General features: G+C 40.6%; 1 protein-coding gene across 2 annotated transcripts; it reads right to left on the bottom strand.

The window, feature by feature from the left end:
• Nucleotides 1-3,586: 3,586 nt before the first annotated feature.
• Nucleotides 3,587-15,222, bottom strand: SESN2 (sestrin 2). 2 transcript variants are annotated; one of them, XM_075195815.1, is made up of 11 exons: nt 14,933-15,222; nt 14,765-14,821; nt 13,513-13,578; nt 13,277-13,423; nt 8,942-9,124; nt 8,115-8,288; nt 6,951-7,092; nt 6,746-6,864; nt 5,975-6,165; nt 5,740-5,884; nt 3,587-4,672 (listed from the first exon to the last, which is right to left on the bottom strand). In XM_075195815.1, exons 1-11 carry the CDS (start codon nt 15,098-15,100, stop codon nt 4,586-4,588), a joined length of 1,479 nt encoding a protein of 492 aa, XP_075051916.1. In that variant the 5' UTR covers nt 15,101-15,222; the 3' UTR covers nt 3,587-4,585. The 2 variants fall into 2 exon arrangements, with proteins under 2 accessions (XP_075051916.1, XP_075051917.1); XM_075195816.1 differs by lacking the exon at nt 14,765-14,821.
• Between the last annotated feature and the right edge of the window lie 1,031 nt (nt 15,223-16,253).

Here is a 16,253-nt window from a genome sequence, read left to right as displayed (position 1 = left end):
GGTGTGAGACTGATGGAGGGGCTCTATATATTTAATTCTACCATACCAGGAAATAGCATATCTGTCTATTTGCTCTAATGCTTTTTTAAAATGCTCTTTATGATAGATGGATAATTTACTGTATTAAGTTTCACATAGAAATTGGTGTGGCGGATCACTACATATTTTAGGCTACACAACTTCCAGGTTAAGTCAAAATTGGGTCCTATTAGTTTGACACAATGTGGTGGCATATTAATATGGAGCGCCTCAATTTTGTATGAATTGACCTTAAAACCTGAGAGGTTGCTAAATTCCTGGAGACACAGAGCAGAAGAGGGACAACAAGCTACTAAAGGAAAGATTCAATTAGCTGTGAAGTGCTGCTGGATATCGCGCACCTTGGCAGCTATTACGTTACAGATACCTCTGCTCACTTTCCCTCGCATGTCTATGGGACACAAGGGAAAATTAGTGATTTTTGTAAATTGATATAATTTAATGTCTAAATGAATCTGTCTCAGCATCACATTGTCAGCATAAACTGAAAAAAATAAATTCCGTATTATCAACCTTGATGCCTGTGATTTTAGCATTTCGCCTATGCATGACCAAGGTGGTTTCGACAGCTCAAACCGATGGAAGTCAAGCCTATCATGGACCCTTCCTAATGGTAAAGCTTGAAGGAAGCTTACCTAGTTTTGCCCTTACTAGCAGTCCTGTTTACTTGATCTCCATAGTGTAAGTTCATGAATGCATAATTGTAGGCTAACAGGCAAGTGAATCAAACCAGGGATTTACCCTTAGGGAAATAAATTAGATAGATGCAAAATTCAAGAGAATTGCCTACACTTGCCTCACACGTTTCCTTTCTGCAAACACCCTACTGGATCCTCTTCAATCAGGCTGCGCTGACCAAGGTTGTCAATGATTTCATCACAGCTAAAACTAAAGGCCATTACTCTCTTCTAATTCTCTGGGATCTCTCTGCTACATTTGACACTGTTGACCACTCTCCTCATACAAACGCTACAATCCCTAGGTGTTCAAGACACTGTCCTATCCTGGTTCTCATCCTAACGATCTAATCACTCTTTCAGTGTTAATTTATCTGGAACAACTTCCACTCTGCTTCCTTTATCGGTTGGAGTACTACAAGGCTCAGTTCTAGGTCCTCTGCTATTCTTTATCTACACTACTTCTCTTGGAAAACCAATAAGCTCCTTTGGATTTCAGTATCATTTCTATGCAGATGATTTAACGGATAAATGATTTAACACAAATTTATCTATCCTCTCCTGATCTTTCACCATCTGTGTTGTCTCGCATTACTGTCTCTCTGCCATTTCATCTTGGATGTCCTCTCGCCAACTCAAACTCAATCTTTCAAAAACAGAATTAATAATATTCCCACCCACCAATAGAAACATCCTGCCTGATATTTCTATTTCAGTTGACAATATGACCATAAATCCCATCCTGCAAGCTCACTACCTAGGTGTGATCCTTGACTCACAATTAGCCTTTGTTCCCCACATCAACTCTTTATTTACATCATGCTGTACACATCTAAAAAACATTTCCAGAATACGTACATATCTCACACTGCACTCACCTCCAGCATCAACTATTGCATTTCCTTCCTTACTGGTCATCCCAAAATAAGACTTCTAATCCTACAACCTATTTTGCACACAGCGGCGAGATTGATTTCACTTACAAAGTGTTCTACCTCTGCTGAGACACTCTGTCAGTCTCTACATTGATTGCTTATTTTTCAACAAATCCAACATAAATTTCATTCAAGGTCATCAACAAAATTGCACCAATATACATCTCATTTGAGCTCCAGATAAACCCTTTTACACCTTAGTGTTGCAGAGGATATTTTCTTACCATCATTTTAATCTTAAATTTCGCCACATACAGATTAGTTTTTTAACAAACAATAAAAGTTATGATTTTACAGGAACAAGTGAGTTTTAGTGTGCTCCCATTAGCATTATTTTCTTTTTCCTGTAGAATCTGTTTATTGCTTCTCAAGGAGTTTCACCTCTGCTCTGGAAATCAAATATGGAGGATATAAATAGATTGAACTTCTCATTAGAGCAGTCTCCCTTTATCTAGAATATTTGTTAACAATTCTGTGCAGAAGTTCCAAAAAAAAAAAAAGGATTGATTTATTAATGTTGCAGAGGATTTGTCTACACCCGTGACAATCAAGTCATCCTGGGATAAATTGACATTAGTAGCCCATTGTAAATGTAAATATAGAAAGGTCGCCAATAATGTGCCCTTTACAAGAAATCTACCCTCAGCAGTAACTGCGAACGTCCGATTAGTGGGGTTCAAGGTGTTTGGGTAGTTGGATGTCTACCCCTCTACTTTTTGAGACCATATCCTAAGCAGTACTATTTATTTTGAAATTCTGGCAGTGGCATATATTTGCAAAGTGAATTTCTTGAGAACAAATTATCTTTATGTTGTCATTTAAAATTCTGCATTTGCTTGGATGAAGGTCCTTCACATTCAAGTGCAACATTTTAAGCAGACATGGCAGTATGTCCTGAGGAAGATTTGCATGTACACATTTAAAGATAAAATTCAGTTTGAATGACACCCTTGAATTAGGCTAGGTTATAGCAAGTCCTCCTGAGACTTGCCAGAAAGCCTCCTTGATTTCTTCATTCACTTCAAATGACTGGTTAACAGTTAAAACCACCCTACTGGAAAACATATTATCCACAAATTGTAGTTTATTTACTTCTTTATATTTGTTTAAATGGCATTTTTATTAATTTTGTTTCCCAGTATGCTTAAATTCATCAATTTAGTTTGTTGAAAATATGTATTTTTTGCTCCATCAGAAGACCAGTATGTGGTATTTATCAGTTTATAAATTTGTTTTATATTGACAAAGACAAGTGAACCCACTGTAGCATATTTCCTCTGGCTCCATGATGGTAGATGCAGACAATTAAAACTTGTGAATACAGCCCTAGCTTGGTACTTAAATGCTTCCTTTCTTACCCATCTCAGGCACCATCTAATATGATTGTATCCTGCCGGCTATCTCACAAGCAGATATTTTGGGCTTCCCCTATAAGACCTCAAATGCTGCTGTGATAACCAGCAAGAACTTCTGCTAGAACCCAGGTCCCACAATCTTGAGAAACATTTGGGTCCTAGAAATGCTCTGGTGTTTATACATCATGTTTTATGGTCATCTTTTGCTAAAGACGTTTCTCTGGGGAACATTACACTAAGCTGGCAGCAAGTGTGGTACACCCAGTACCTACTACTAACCCTCCTCCATTCATGTAAACAAATGTCTAGTTCCGTCTGCAGTATGGGCAGGAAATTGTGCATATGGAGGAATTTTTAGCACAGGAGAGGAAGGTCTTATCTGACAAGACAATTGTTTTGCTTCAAGTAAGCTGTTTAACTGCTGTTTGTAGAAGGATGTTACAGAATGTACAGAAAACCCTTTGTGTACACTTTTTAATAAATGTGCTGTGCAATTCCATCAAATAAAATCATGATGAAATTTTAAGTAGATTTAGTTAGTGACAAAGACTATTGTACTCAATGAATAGTGAACCAGAAAAACATATCAAAATCTTTATTACACATTCAAAACAATCAAGCTGTAACAAGCTTTTAGAAATAAAGGTAACATAGTTAAGGGGTTATGTCCACCCCTCTTACCCTTCAAGATATACAATCAACAGTTATAGGAACCTGAGAAAAATCATTCACAGTATAAAACATCTATGCATATTGAAGGTGCCTTTGAACCAGGAGGTAGTAGAGTCAATATAGCGTTTTAACTTTGTAAATCTTTAAATACTGCACTTAACAGTTTGGAAGAAAGCTTATAAATCTCACTTCAAAAAAACAAACACATTTAAATCCTAATGACAAGTTACATATGAATATAGAACAAATGCTGTAAAAGTGTGCATTGCCTTTCAGAATCTGAAAATATTCATTGATCCAAAGGGGAACATGTGGTGCTTATACAGGTAGTGTCAGAACCTTACATACCATTACCATATCGTTGAACATAGAAGACACACACATCAACGTGGAATGTATGTTTTCCTTTGACATGCTGCAGCCAGTTCTGACAATGTTCAAACATCTTAATAGTGCAACAAGCTCATCACACACAGGCAGTTAAACCTTGAGAAGTTTTCCATTCATGCAAACATGGAGGTTTTAGGTGAAAGATTTAAAAAAAAAAAAAAAAAAAAAAAAAAAAGAAGACCATACTGCATAAGAAACGATACCAAATTACTGTGCATTGTGCAATATTCATTAATAGCTATAAAGCTGCACACCATGTAAACAAAAATATCAACACTTGTGCATAAACAGATTTCTGCAACTGTACATAAGTGTACAGGTACAGAGTATCATAATAAGCAGCACTGTCCATAATCTGTAAGGAGACTACCTGCACAATAGGGTTCTGTACAGAAGAACTCTACTTCCACTTGAAGATAACTTTCAGTACATGTCCCTTAGTTGTGCAAATATGCATTAGGCATGCAGCAATGACTGTTGATCTGGAACCAAATGGCACGATTCCTTGTCTTTTGTCTCACGTCATGTAGCGGGTGATAGCCCTGAGACCATAGAGCAGAGCAGCTTGCAGCTTAGCTTCTAGCAGCAAAAAATTCAAGTGGACCTGAGGGAAAGATGGGCAAATTAAAATGATGTCACAAACTGTATAAAAAGGATCCCATAAAATATATATATATATATATATATATAGGGGAATTATTTTTATACAGATTATATAGATATATCTATATATATTACATTAACCATTTTCATTGCATTTGTATAAAGCTTAATAAGTTATCATTGTATGCACACAATGTCTTGTATTAGAGGCTTATTTAATAGCAAAGGTGTAAGACATCTGTTGTAACCCAAAACAAATATTTTCATTAAGCCAGGAGGGACACTACAATACACATACTTGTGTGAACTTCAAAAAGTAGAGGGCTTGTAAGTTTCACACTTTAGTTTAATGTACAACACAGGCATCATTACAGGGCCACTCTATCACATCTGATATTTTCATTATGTGCACTGGATTTGATTAACAAACTTCTATACCTGGCCTTGTCAAAGCAAACATCCACATTATCTTGCTTTATATACACAAGTCTATTTAGAACCCAGCAGCATCTGAGGATGGCAGAAGTTTCCACTGGCCATGGCAAGGGTTTTCTTCGTAGACTACAGAGTGGGTGCACAATAGTCTGCAGTATGTGACCAGAGTACATGCCACCGATTCATGTCCCTGTCTTTGCAAACAGATGCCCAAGAGATTGACAAACATCCTGAGACTTCGCAGTAAAGAGCACATTTCTGGGCTGCACTGATAACTCCAGGCTTTACCAACACTTTCCTGAGTTTCTGGCTTTCTGCATACACATAGTTCAGTTGCATCTTACATCCCCACCCACAAACATACACCATCCAACTTTATGCTGTAGCAGTTGTGCTATTGCTTGCACAAAGGTAGCTGCTCCCATGATTGTGTTGAATGTAAATATACAGGAAAGGAACAGGAGATGGCTTTAACTTGCAAACTGTGAAACATGTTTTATTACAGTGTACTTGTATACACTACTACATAGTATGCACATAGGAGTTTGTTTGCATTAATTTAGGCATTTGAGTATTATGAATCTTCAAATGCATCTTCAGTTATGGACTGGATAAGCTCTTCTAATAATTTACCTTCTCTGAGTGCTTGAATTGCCTCCAGAAGTCGTTATACAATTGGCGCGTTACTCTTTCTGGGTGACATGTCACTGTTTTCATATAAGCCTTCAGGCTTCGCTCTAACAATGGGTTCACCTCACCGTAGTCATAATCATCATACCTAATAGTAGGAGAATACAGAGGAAGGTTGAGTTACAGCAGCTTTACACTAATAGCATGGCTTTTTAACTCGTTTATTCAGCCTGTTTACCGGATTCCATAAATGCATTGTATATAGTTCCATATGGCTCTCCGCAGTTTGAAAGTGTCTACTCCCTGGTGTGAGGCAATGGTGTGATATGTCAAGTTGTAAGCTACATGAAACTTGTCATCCAGGAGCTGACCGACCTCAGGGTACAATCTATGTAGTAGTGAGTAACCATGATCTTCCCATGTGTAGTCCTATAAAGAGAAACTGGAGTCAGACTACTACCAAAGTAACAAGCCTTAAATAAATGGTCAGGCAGAAACAAGAGTTACACATAAATCCTATGAGATTCACAATAACACACATCAGAACTGAAAATAGAAATTTGGTTCAATACACAATGACCTTGTTATAACGTAGACTCATAAATAGATTATATTTTTCCTTAAGTGATTTAGATAACAGACTGTGCCTAATAGCTGCTGTTACAGTGGTGTACAGTATATATAAATCCTATTATAAGATGGAAATATAGGTATAGTATATAGTAGGATGTAAATCCAAGACTGATAAAATAAGTACAGATTTCCAGAAATGGTTCAATATAGGCATAATGAATTAGCTAAAAATATTTATTAAATCAAATGTAAATAACACAAGTAAAAGAAATGCAAAGTATAGCTATCAGTTGGTTGGAATAAAATGTTTGTAAGTAGTAGTAAGGAACAGATTCCTTAACGATCAGTATAGTGGATTGTCTCCAATTCCATTTAGGTGCAGTTTGTATATTACATTCTGGTCCCCAAAACCTCTCACAGCAAAAAGACTACTTACATGAGCATGTAATGTGGGGGGAGCCTGCTCCCCCCTCCTAGTGAAGTCAATGTAGCCAAAATCGGGGTCATCCAGGAAACAGAGAATGCCAGGAGAGTGAACAGACTGAACCACATCATCTATTAAGCAAAAGGAATATTGGAATAAGCCTGTATTGTTTACCCTGCATGGGTATTTATGTGCTAATCAAAGAGGCCTTACATACCATTGGAAGTCACCATTGTGCTCTCTCTCTTCTCCCGTTCGAATCTAGTCTCCATTTCCTCCCGACTCATCTCTTGCCCTTCCTCATCAAGTATCTTCATTTGGGCCAAGACACGTTCTGCTTCTTGTGGAGTGCTGGTCCCCTGTGTATGCAATTAAGGTATATTATGAGAAATAATTAAATGAGAAGTTATAATATATATTTATTAGAAGTGGATGGGGCCAGCCCCTGTGGACCAGAGCAGAAGGGGACTTGAAAAGCAGATAAAGGACTGTAGGAGCAGAGGCCTGGTTCCTTATAGGGCCCTGGATACCCTGCTACACTACAGGAAGCCAGAGAATTATCATGGTAATGTCAGTTTGCACTGATGTAGAGTCACTATGAATACAAAGATCTGCTCCAGGACCAGAAGATGTGTGTGGCAGGACCAAGGGAAACAGTCAGCAGCCAGCCAAAGTGGACTCTGGTCGGCCTTGTATTAAAAAGAATTCACAAATATATTTGAATATTTACTTAAAATCAGTATTACTAGTCTTATAAAGGAGAGTACACAGCTACCCACATTTTCCACCCTTACTTTTTTATTTAATACCATGGTTCTTCATTTGAAAGCTTTGCCTTGGGGCCCTATTTATTGCTATCTAGAACTACATGTAATATGGTACAAATACATGGTGCACCATTTAATGTTGGGTAGGCGCACATGCCATGCATATAGTCCATGGACCTCGGTAACCGTAATTCCCCCACCTCTGGTTTCTCGATCAGCCTTTTCAGGCGCCAAGAGGTTGCCCTATATTATTCCTCAGTAGCCTGACAGAAGTTTGTACAAAGGACAAAAATCTGCTCACACAAGTACAAATTTCTTTAGTCCTGATAACATTTGCAAATATATATGCAAAAGACTCCAGGCTTTTCAGAAAGGTAATCATTTAATCTTGGGATGGAAAATAAAAACACATCCTGTACTCAGTCTAATGATCACATTACAACATATCTGTGCCGGTGAAGTGCTCACCCATCATTGAATTTGCTAGCTTGACAAGTGCAGCATTCAATTTGCTATGCAATACCATATTCAGAGATATTCACACAACCAAATAAGTTTTTGAAGCATGGAAGTATTTTATAAAAACATTTGGGACTACAAATTCTGATACCCACCTCATTAATGGAGACCTCAGGAGATGGGGGACGGACGATACCCTGTCCCTCTGGGGGGTAGATGCCACAGCCAAGAATAAAAGATGAAAGTGCATGGAAGTGGGTGAGCAAGACCAGGGCTTGGATCAGCTCAGCAAGAGACCAGAAGTTTCCCCCATGTGATCTCAGAAGAGACTGGAGAAAATACAAAACAAGTCACAACAACCACCAACAGCATCCTCCTATATTCTTCTACCTGTGCAATACATAAAATAGAGGTGTTTTAACACTCCATAAGAGATTAATCTGTTTTAATGCTCTGGGACAACACCAAAGCAAGTCTCTAACATGTTCTACTAACTTAAATATACAGCTATGTGTCTGCATCAAGGCATTTGCTTAAGTATGGGGCAGCACGGTGCACTTCTGCCTCACAGCACTGGGGTCATTAGTTCAATTCCCGACCATGGCCTTATCTGTGAGGAGTTTGTATTTTCTCCCCGTGTTTGCATGGGTTTCCTCCAGGTGCTCCGGTTTCCCCCCACACTCCAAAAACATACTAGTAGGTTAATTGGCTGTTATCAAATAGACCCTAGTCTGTGTGTCTGTCTGTCTGTGTTAGGGAATTTAGACTGTAAGCCCCAATGGGGCAGGGATTGGTGTGAGGGAGTTCTATGTACAGCGCTGCGGAATTAGTGGCGCTATATAAATAAATAGTAGTAATAATAATAATAATAATAATAATAATAATAATAAATATGCAGTCAGAATAGTTCATGAAATGATTTAAAGGACAAGAAAACCCAAGTCTTTATGGTTCGTTTAGATCATCCTGCCTTTTCACTCACCTCAATGTGCTCTTTAGTAATAAGCCATGGTCTATGAGCAAGGATCTTATTCAAATCATTCAGTCTGCGCAGTTTGAGAGGTGCATAACAAAGGCCTTCCAACCAACGGGGATCCCCGCCAACTTGAAGGAAGCAGGAGGAATGGAGTGAAACTAAATGCACACAATGGTGGCGAGCAGAAGCCTGTAAGGAAAACCACACACCAAACACATGACGAAAAATTTATCACACAAATAACAAGCCTTAACACACTTATCAGTACCGCCACTCCTGGCAAGAATTGATAGAAAACTACACTCTGTATAGGTCTAAGATTTTATGAAATTTTCTTAATGAGATTTTACTTTAGAAAACATCTTCCTTATAAGTTCCTGAGGAACAATTATTATTATTATTAATTTTTATTTATAGGGCGCCACAAAGTATCCGTAGCGCCGTACAAGGACAAACAATGGCACAGTACAAGTAACAGTAAGCACTATAACTCTGGGGGCCCAGGCACAGCATGAAAGAGGGAGGGAGGGGAAAAGTGAGTATAGGCAGGTAACTATGGCCCAAGAGGGTGGGCACGGATGACAGGTTGAGAGTCACTGAGGGGAGCGGAGAGAAGCGAGAGGAGACAGAGGGCAGAGGGACTGAGAGGAGGTGAGCTGGAGAGCGCAGTTAAAAGTGATGGAAACAGAAGGTAGGAGAGCCCTGCTCAAAGGAGCGAACAATCTAAAGGGAGGGGAAGACAGACAGACACATGGATGAGACGGAGAGACTGGAGAAACGGAGACGGAGTCGAGGAAGGGGGAGAAGGGAAGAAGGGATGAGAAAGAGGTAGCCGACCGGTGGGAGTTTAGGCATGAGACTGGAAGGCTTTAAGGAAAAGGTGGGTTTTTAATGTTCGTTTGAAAGAGGACAGATTAGGGGAAGTTCTGATGGAGCCTGGGAGCTTGTTCCAATGGAGGGGAGCGGCGCGGGAGAAGTCTTGGATACGTGCGTTAGAGGAGGTAATCAGAGGGGAAGAGAGGCGACGATCGTTGGACGATCGCAGTGAGCGGGAGGGAGTGTGAATAGAGATAAGGTTAGAGATGTAGGGAGCAGTGGAGTTGGCGACGGCCTTGTAAGTCAGAGTGAGGGGCTTGAAAAGGATTCTGTAGGGGAAGGGGAGCCAGTGAAGGGCTTGGTAGAGTGGGGATACAGAGGTGGAACGGCGAGAGAGGAAAATAAGCCTAGCAGCGGCGTTAAGTACAGATCTAAGGGGAGCGAGATGAGAGAGGGGGAGGCCGATAAGGAGAAGGTTGCAGTAGTCCAAGCGGGAGATGATCAGAGAGTGGATGAGAGATTTGGTGGCATCCTGGGAGAGGAAGGGCCGAATGGGGGGCAATGTTGCGAAGCTGGAAACGGCAGGATTTGGCGAGAGAGTGAATGTGAGGGGCAAAGGAGAGAGAGGAGTCGAAGATGACACCTAGGCAGTGGAGTTGGGGAACAGGGGAGATAGATGAGTTGTCAACAGTGATGGAGAGGTCAGAGGGGAAAGAGGTACGAGAGGGAGGAAAGGGAAACAATTGCCTTTTAATCCGTGTTAACCCTGCTAGCAAGAGCTTTCTGTGCTGGAAAACTGCAGCCATCCATGTCATTAACTGTGCTATGATTGAAGATGTAATTTGTGTATTGGTCACAGTTCGTGTCCAATCAGGTGCCACCAACTAGAAACCTACCAGCTTGGTAGGTCTGAAGGGTAACTTGAGTGGGAAGCAGCTGTGTACCCCTCTCTTAAATGGCCTACCACTACAGAAATCCACAAAGCTATCTATAGGAAACTACATAGTAAAGCTACCTACAAAAATCCATGCCTAAGCCATCTACCGTCATACCCATTTTTTTAATAGAAAGCACGGGATCCAAGTGCAAAATAAGGTGAAAAAACAAAAACGTGCCAAAGGATACAGTAAACTTCAAGCCCTCTTCAAAAGAGGAACAGCCCCTCTCTAACCCCAAGTCCTGGAGCCAAGAAGCCCCTTAGGAGGCATCTCACCACCCCTGGAAGGGGAACATTGAAGGTTTAGGGATGTTGGAGCCTCAGGGTCACTATCCTGCCCCCAGATCAGGGAATGCAGAGCCCCAAAAGAGCCTACTGCACCCCTTTTTAAAATAAACAAGTGACAAAATGTACTAAGTATAAGATTCTTACAGCCTTTGCTAGGGTGGGATTCCGCACTGGCTGAGCAGCTATCAACTCTCCTAGTAAATTGATTCTGCTCTTATTCTGCAGCAGGGCAGTTCCTGATACTCTAATTTTCAGTTCCAGGTAATCACAAGGGGCCTGATTCATTAAGGATCTCAACTTGAGAAACTTCTTATTTCAGTCTTCTGGACAAAACCATGTTACAATGCAAGGGGTGCAAATTAGCATTCTGTTTTGCACATAAGTTAAATACTGACTGTTTTTTTTATATAGCACACAAATACTTGATAGCTTATTTGTTCACTGAAATTTAAAGTAGATATTTGTGTGTTGATAAATTATGTGTCCAAGAAATCAAAAGATGGCACACCTTTACCTTTCCCAAATTGAAAATTTTCCCCACAAGCAGTGTATCGAGAATTATCCCAAAATAGAAGTTAGTTTACATGAAACTTGCCATATGTTCTGTGATTCTGATGACCAGATTGTTTTAGACTCAAGTCTGCAAATCACTGCATGCATGAATCCAAAAAGACCACTAATCCAAAGCAATAGCTGCCTTGAATTTAGCAGATGTTAATCAGGACTTACAGACCACACAAACAACTTGAAACCATAATCTGACTGCACAATTATCTCCCAACAGTGCTAATTGTGCCCCACTGCATCTTGCCATTCAGCCATGTGGTTAGGTTGCACAAACATGTCTACTTGACACTTAGGTCACAACAGGACCCTTGAAGAAGTCTCCGTTCAAGATGAAACGCGTCGGGACACCTTTTTTACCCATTCCGGTATGCGTAGACAGGAAGTGACTCTGCGCTCCACTGTGGAACGCATCGCACCCGCGGACTCCGGCACACACGATCCGACTGTTGCAACCAGCCTGCCTGTTCTGGAGTTCCACTCTGAAGGAGATCATTGGACCTTGATTCTCCTTAATCCAGCAACGCTTCCACGCCGTTTACCAACACTAGCGTGAGTTCGGTAGTGCACACTCTGGTCATCACTCCATTTTTATCAATTCGGATTTTAGTTAGCGTGTTTATGCCGTGCATGTTTTCATTGTAGTTTATTGTTATGGCCAGTATTGGGTCTTATTAAACTGCTTTTTAGTTATTCCCTCTTGGTCCCATACGTTTTGTTCAGTCTTCCGGATTACATTTTTTACTGCAACATTATTGTGTACCAACTATAGCATGTATTACCAGCTGATATCATCTTCCTTTCCTTCTTTGTCTCCTTTCCCTCCCTTTCCTCCCCCCACCCCCTTTCTTCCCCTTGTTCTTTTTGAGGTTTATCCTGACATACGTGGTCATGTGTGGATTTCTGGATTGATCCCTAATTGGTTCATACCCCATTGACAGCAATTTCAAATCCTGCAAGTGTTTTTCAGAGACTTTGTGTGTTTTTTGTGGACTCATTGAGCCAAGGACTATTGGTTTTTTTCCATTCAGACTATCATTTAGTTCATTCCACGGTATGCATTGATACACCACCTTTAGTTTGTCATATCAAGCCATTGTATGTGATGTGTCTAACTTATTCTGCTACAATATTCACCCCTTTCTTCTATTAACACTTCGCGAGCGCAGTTGGAACATATTTATATTTACTGTATCTACAAGGAGGGATTCCTTGGTTCCCCCGCTGCTGCGAGTGTGTCACGCAGTCTGATATTGAGCGCATATGTATATCTATTACACAACAGGACCTGCCTGTGTGGAGGCACCTTTATATATATTTATATAACTTAGGTGGTAAAGCAGGTTTGAAGACGAACTTCACCCAGAATTAAACTGCCCATCTGTACACTAACAAAATTTCAGATTTTGGCAGCATTTAAAACGATTTACTAAAGCGTAAATTACTTTTTATGAGATGTTCGAAGTATATCACAAATGGCAAGTTATGCGAATGTTCTTAACCCCATTCATAACACATTTGTTATTGTGTTATATGTAATCAACATATAAATAAAATGTTGAAGACGTCTCCATTATCCAGGGGCTGTGAAACCTTACAGCAGACATCTAGGAACTAGAGGCAATCTTAGACCCACCATGACCTGTACTGATCGATCATCCTGGCTTCAAAAGTGGTGGACAGTTTACCTACCACTGACATGAGGACAAAGATTTAAGAAGAACCATTAAACTTACCATTATTGCCACATAGTGTCTCTCTGGAAGGGATAAAGCCCCATCCATACGCAGGAGCTGATGCTGCGTCTTCCAAAATATACGCATATACTCTGGATGTAGCCCCATTACTGCAGCAATGTTGTCACTCACAACTGGCCCAGGAAGCTGTAATTGGATAAATCAGGTTCAGAAATGAACGTCCCAGAAAAAAAAAAAAAAGTCTAACGGCCTGAAAGGAGCAATAATCGCCTTACCTGCGTTAGAGGTATATATGCACTGGGTCCTCGGGTGTCTCTTCGTCTCGTCTGATCGCATGGTTCCTGTATAAGTAAAGTACGAATTATAACCGGAAAGAGCAAACTGGTAAACACCTAATGACAGAGGCAACATGCACGTGTGTGTACAGGCTGTCTGCAATAAGTAGCAACAATTTCATCACTGAGTTCTATATTCATACAGTGCCCTAGGCAGGAGAATCACAGAGCAAATGGAATGCAGAAAAGCAGAGTACTGTTCAACACCCAGTATATATACAGCCTGTTTACAATTCATTCTCATCATTAACAGAGCTCTCACAAATACATAGTCAGCTTTATCGTTCAATTAGCTGCACAGGCCACTAAATTATATAACAATGTAAGAGACTTACTATTAAGTTATATTACAATTTATTTTTTAGTGCCAGCATATTTCCAGAGAATATTGAATTGTTCACATCAGTGGAGCCTACAGTCTAAATTCCCTACCACACAAACACAAGGGACAATTTTGTCACTATCCAATGAATCAGCATATTATCATACTGTGGTAGGAAACCCTGGTATCTACTAGCCCCAACATGTACTCCCATGTGTCATGTTTAAGACGGCCAAGAAAATCTGACCTCCTATAGATAGTGTCATTTAGTAGAAAGGCTTTTTAACAGTTTAAGGTAACCTCTGCTTAAGCAAAGCCGATTTTACTTTAAATGAGAGTCTACCATACAATTTAAAGGGCACATTCGAGAATAAAATATCGTGGGCAACTATGTATGAAGGAGTAGTGTCCATACGCTCTTTGGGACATCCATCTAAATTACACAGTGAAAAGACATGTCTGATGTAACTTTCTGCAATAGTTACAAGAGACAACCAAGGTTTTAAAGTGACAACAGTGACAGTCCGCGTTATAAAACAAACAAACCTAAACGCGTTATAAAACAAACAAACCTAAAAGCCGAAAGCTTGTTAATTAACCATGTAATAGAAACTGCCAACTCAGGGGTGCAGTCACCCCGTGTACATCGCCAATAGCTTTACAAGTACAGATCATTGGTTAGGAGCCAAGAGATCTCCAACTAGTACGCTCATATTACGTAGACGGATACGTGCTCTAATGGATTAACGCAGACGACCAAGCAATCCAGAAATCCAAGAGCACGTAACTGCCCAGCACAGTAAAAGCACAGTAGGTCATACAAATAGTAACCACTTAACGCAGGATAAAAGTTGTTCAGTATACACTCACCTCTATAACCATACACACCGGACTAGGCACAGATCGATGTGCAAACGCCTCACTTCCCTAGGAACAGAAGTTCACTGTGATAAACATTACACAAACTCTGCGGACTAGTTGAACCAGCAGCAGAGTACTGAGCCAAGGAACCGATAGGGTCACTCATAAATCACATACCTTCATGGTCCTGCGGGCACAGCATGGTTGGCATCCGGAGTAAAAGTCCTCTCTGACCCCCGAACAGGTACAACAATTGCCTGCCACCCTAATGGGGGCAACTGGGCAGATGGCTTCCAGGGCTGCGGAGGACCGGGGCGCCGGGAGAAGGTAGATAAGTGGCCACATAAATAGAGTTGTTGTACATAGATAAGGAGCACAGCAGGGTCTCCTAAGTCTCTCCGGTCATATCTGTTTTCCGATTGGCAAAAAACCCACCTCTGTCCCTATATTAACACTCCTCTTGCCCTATTTATAGACTTACCAGCGCTTTACTCTCCACCAATCCGAGCTAAGATAATGCAAAGCCGAGCCCACGCACCCTTCGCAATGGCTCATGGAAGTTGTAGTCTCTCCTTTGTGTTGCAATCATTTTGACTTAGGATAAACAACTTTTCTAGCTGATTTACGAGATGTGTAATTGCAATCTACCTCCAACATAGCTTATCATTTTAACCAGCAAGGATCTCAGAATTTTATTCGCGTCTTTATTTTAAATTTCGAATGTTCTCGTGGAGTTTTTGTATGTTTATACTTATTTTCAAAGTGCAATGACTTGTACTAAATACGTTTATAAGATTAATTCAGTTTAAAGTAGAATACTGCTTTTGCAAATTAAGCAGAAACTGAATATGATCACACGGTAAAATGGCTAAGGTTGGTAAGTTTTAAATTAAATATGTTTGAGGCAAGTTTGTTTTTACTCTGCTTTACCATTTTTTATTCAGATTTATTTTTCAAATAGGCTCTACCAGAATTAAAATGCACTTTTATCCTCTACCTCTTGGGGCCAGAAGGCTATCTGCAATGCTACAATGCTCGCACACCTTTTCAACCTATCACTCTCCTCTGGTGTAGTACCCCTCTCATTTAAACATGCTCTCATCTCTCCTATCCTCAAGAAACCCAATCTCGACCCCACATCTCTTGCCAACTATCGCCCTATCTCTCTTCTCCCCTATGCCTCTAAATTACTTGAGCGAATTGTCTGCAGCCGCCTAACCAGGCACCTCTCGGACAATTCCCTCCTTGACCCTCTCCAATCCGGCTACCGCCTCCTCCACTCTACCGAAACTGCCCTGGCCAAGGTTACTAATGATCTGCTATCGGCCAAATCCAAGGGTCATTTCTCCCTACTCATCCTCCTTGACCTTTCCGCAGCCTTTGACACCGTGGATCACCCCCTCCTGCTGCAAACTCTTCTCTCTCTCGGCCTCTCTGGTTCTGTCCACGCCTGGTTCACCTCATACCTCGCTAACCGCTCCTTCTCTGTATCCATGTC

Source organism: Mixophyes fleayi, chromosome 2, assembly GCF_038048845.1.
Source record: "Mixophyes fleayi isolate aMixFle1 chromosome 2, aMixFle1.hap1, whole genome shotgun sequence".
Lineage (NCBI taxonomy): Eukaryota > Metazoa > Chordata > Amphibia > Anura > Limnodynastidae > Mixophyes > Mixophyes fleayi.
Note: the sequence above shows the minus strand (reverse complement) of the source record. Positions and strands in the feature narration are given on the sequence as shown.

Bases quoted from the DNA above. Each gene is read 5' to 3' on its own strand.
- SESN2 (XM_075195815.1), bottom strand. From the start codon at position 15,100: ATGTGGCCACTTATCTACCTTCTCCCGGCGCCCCGGTCCTCCGCAGCC. The intron at 9,125-13,276 runs GTAAGTTTAATG...TTTTCCTTACAG, and splicing joins GACACTATGTGGCAATAATG to GCTTCTGCTCGCCACCATTG. The intron at 8,289-8,941 runs GTGAGTGAAAAG...TATTTTCTCCAG, and splicing joins TTACTAAAGAGCACATTGAG to TCTCTTCTGAGATCACATGG.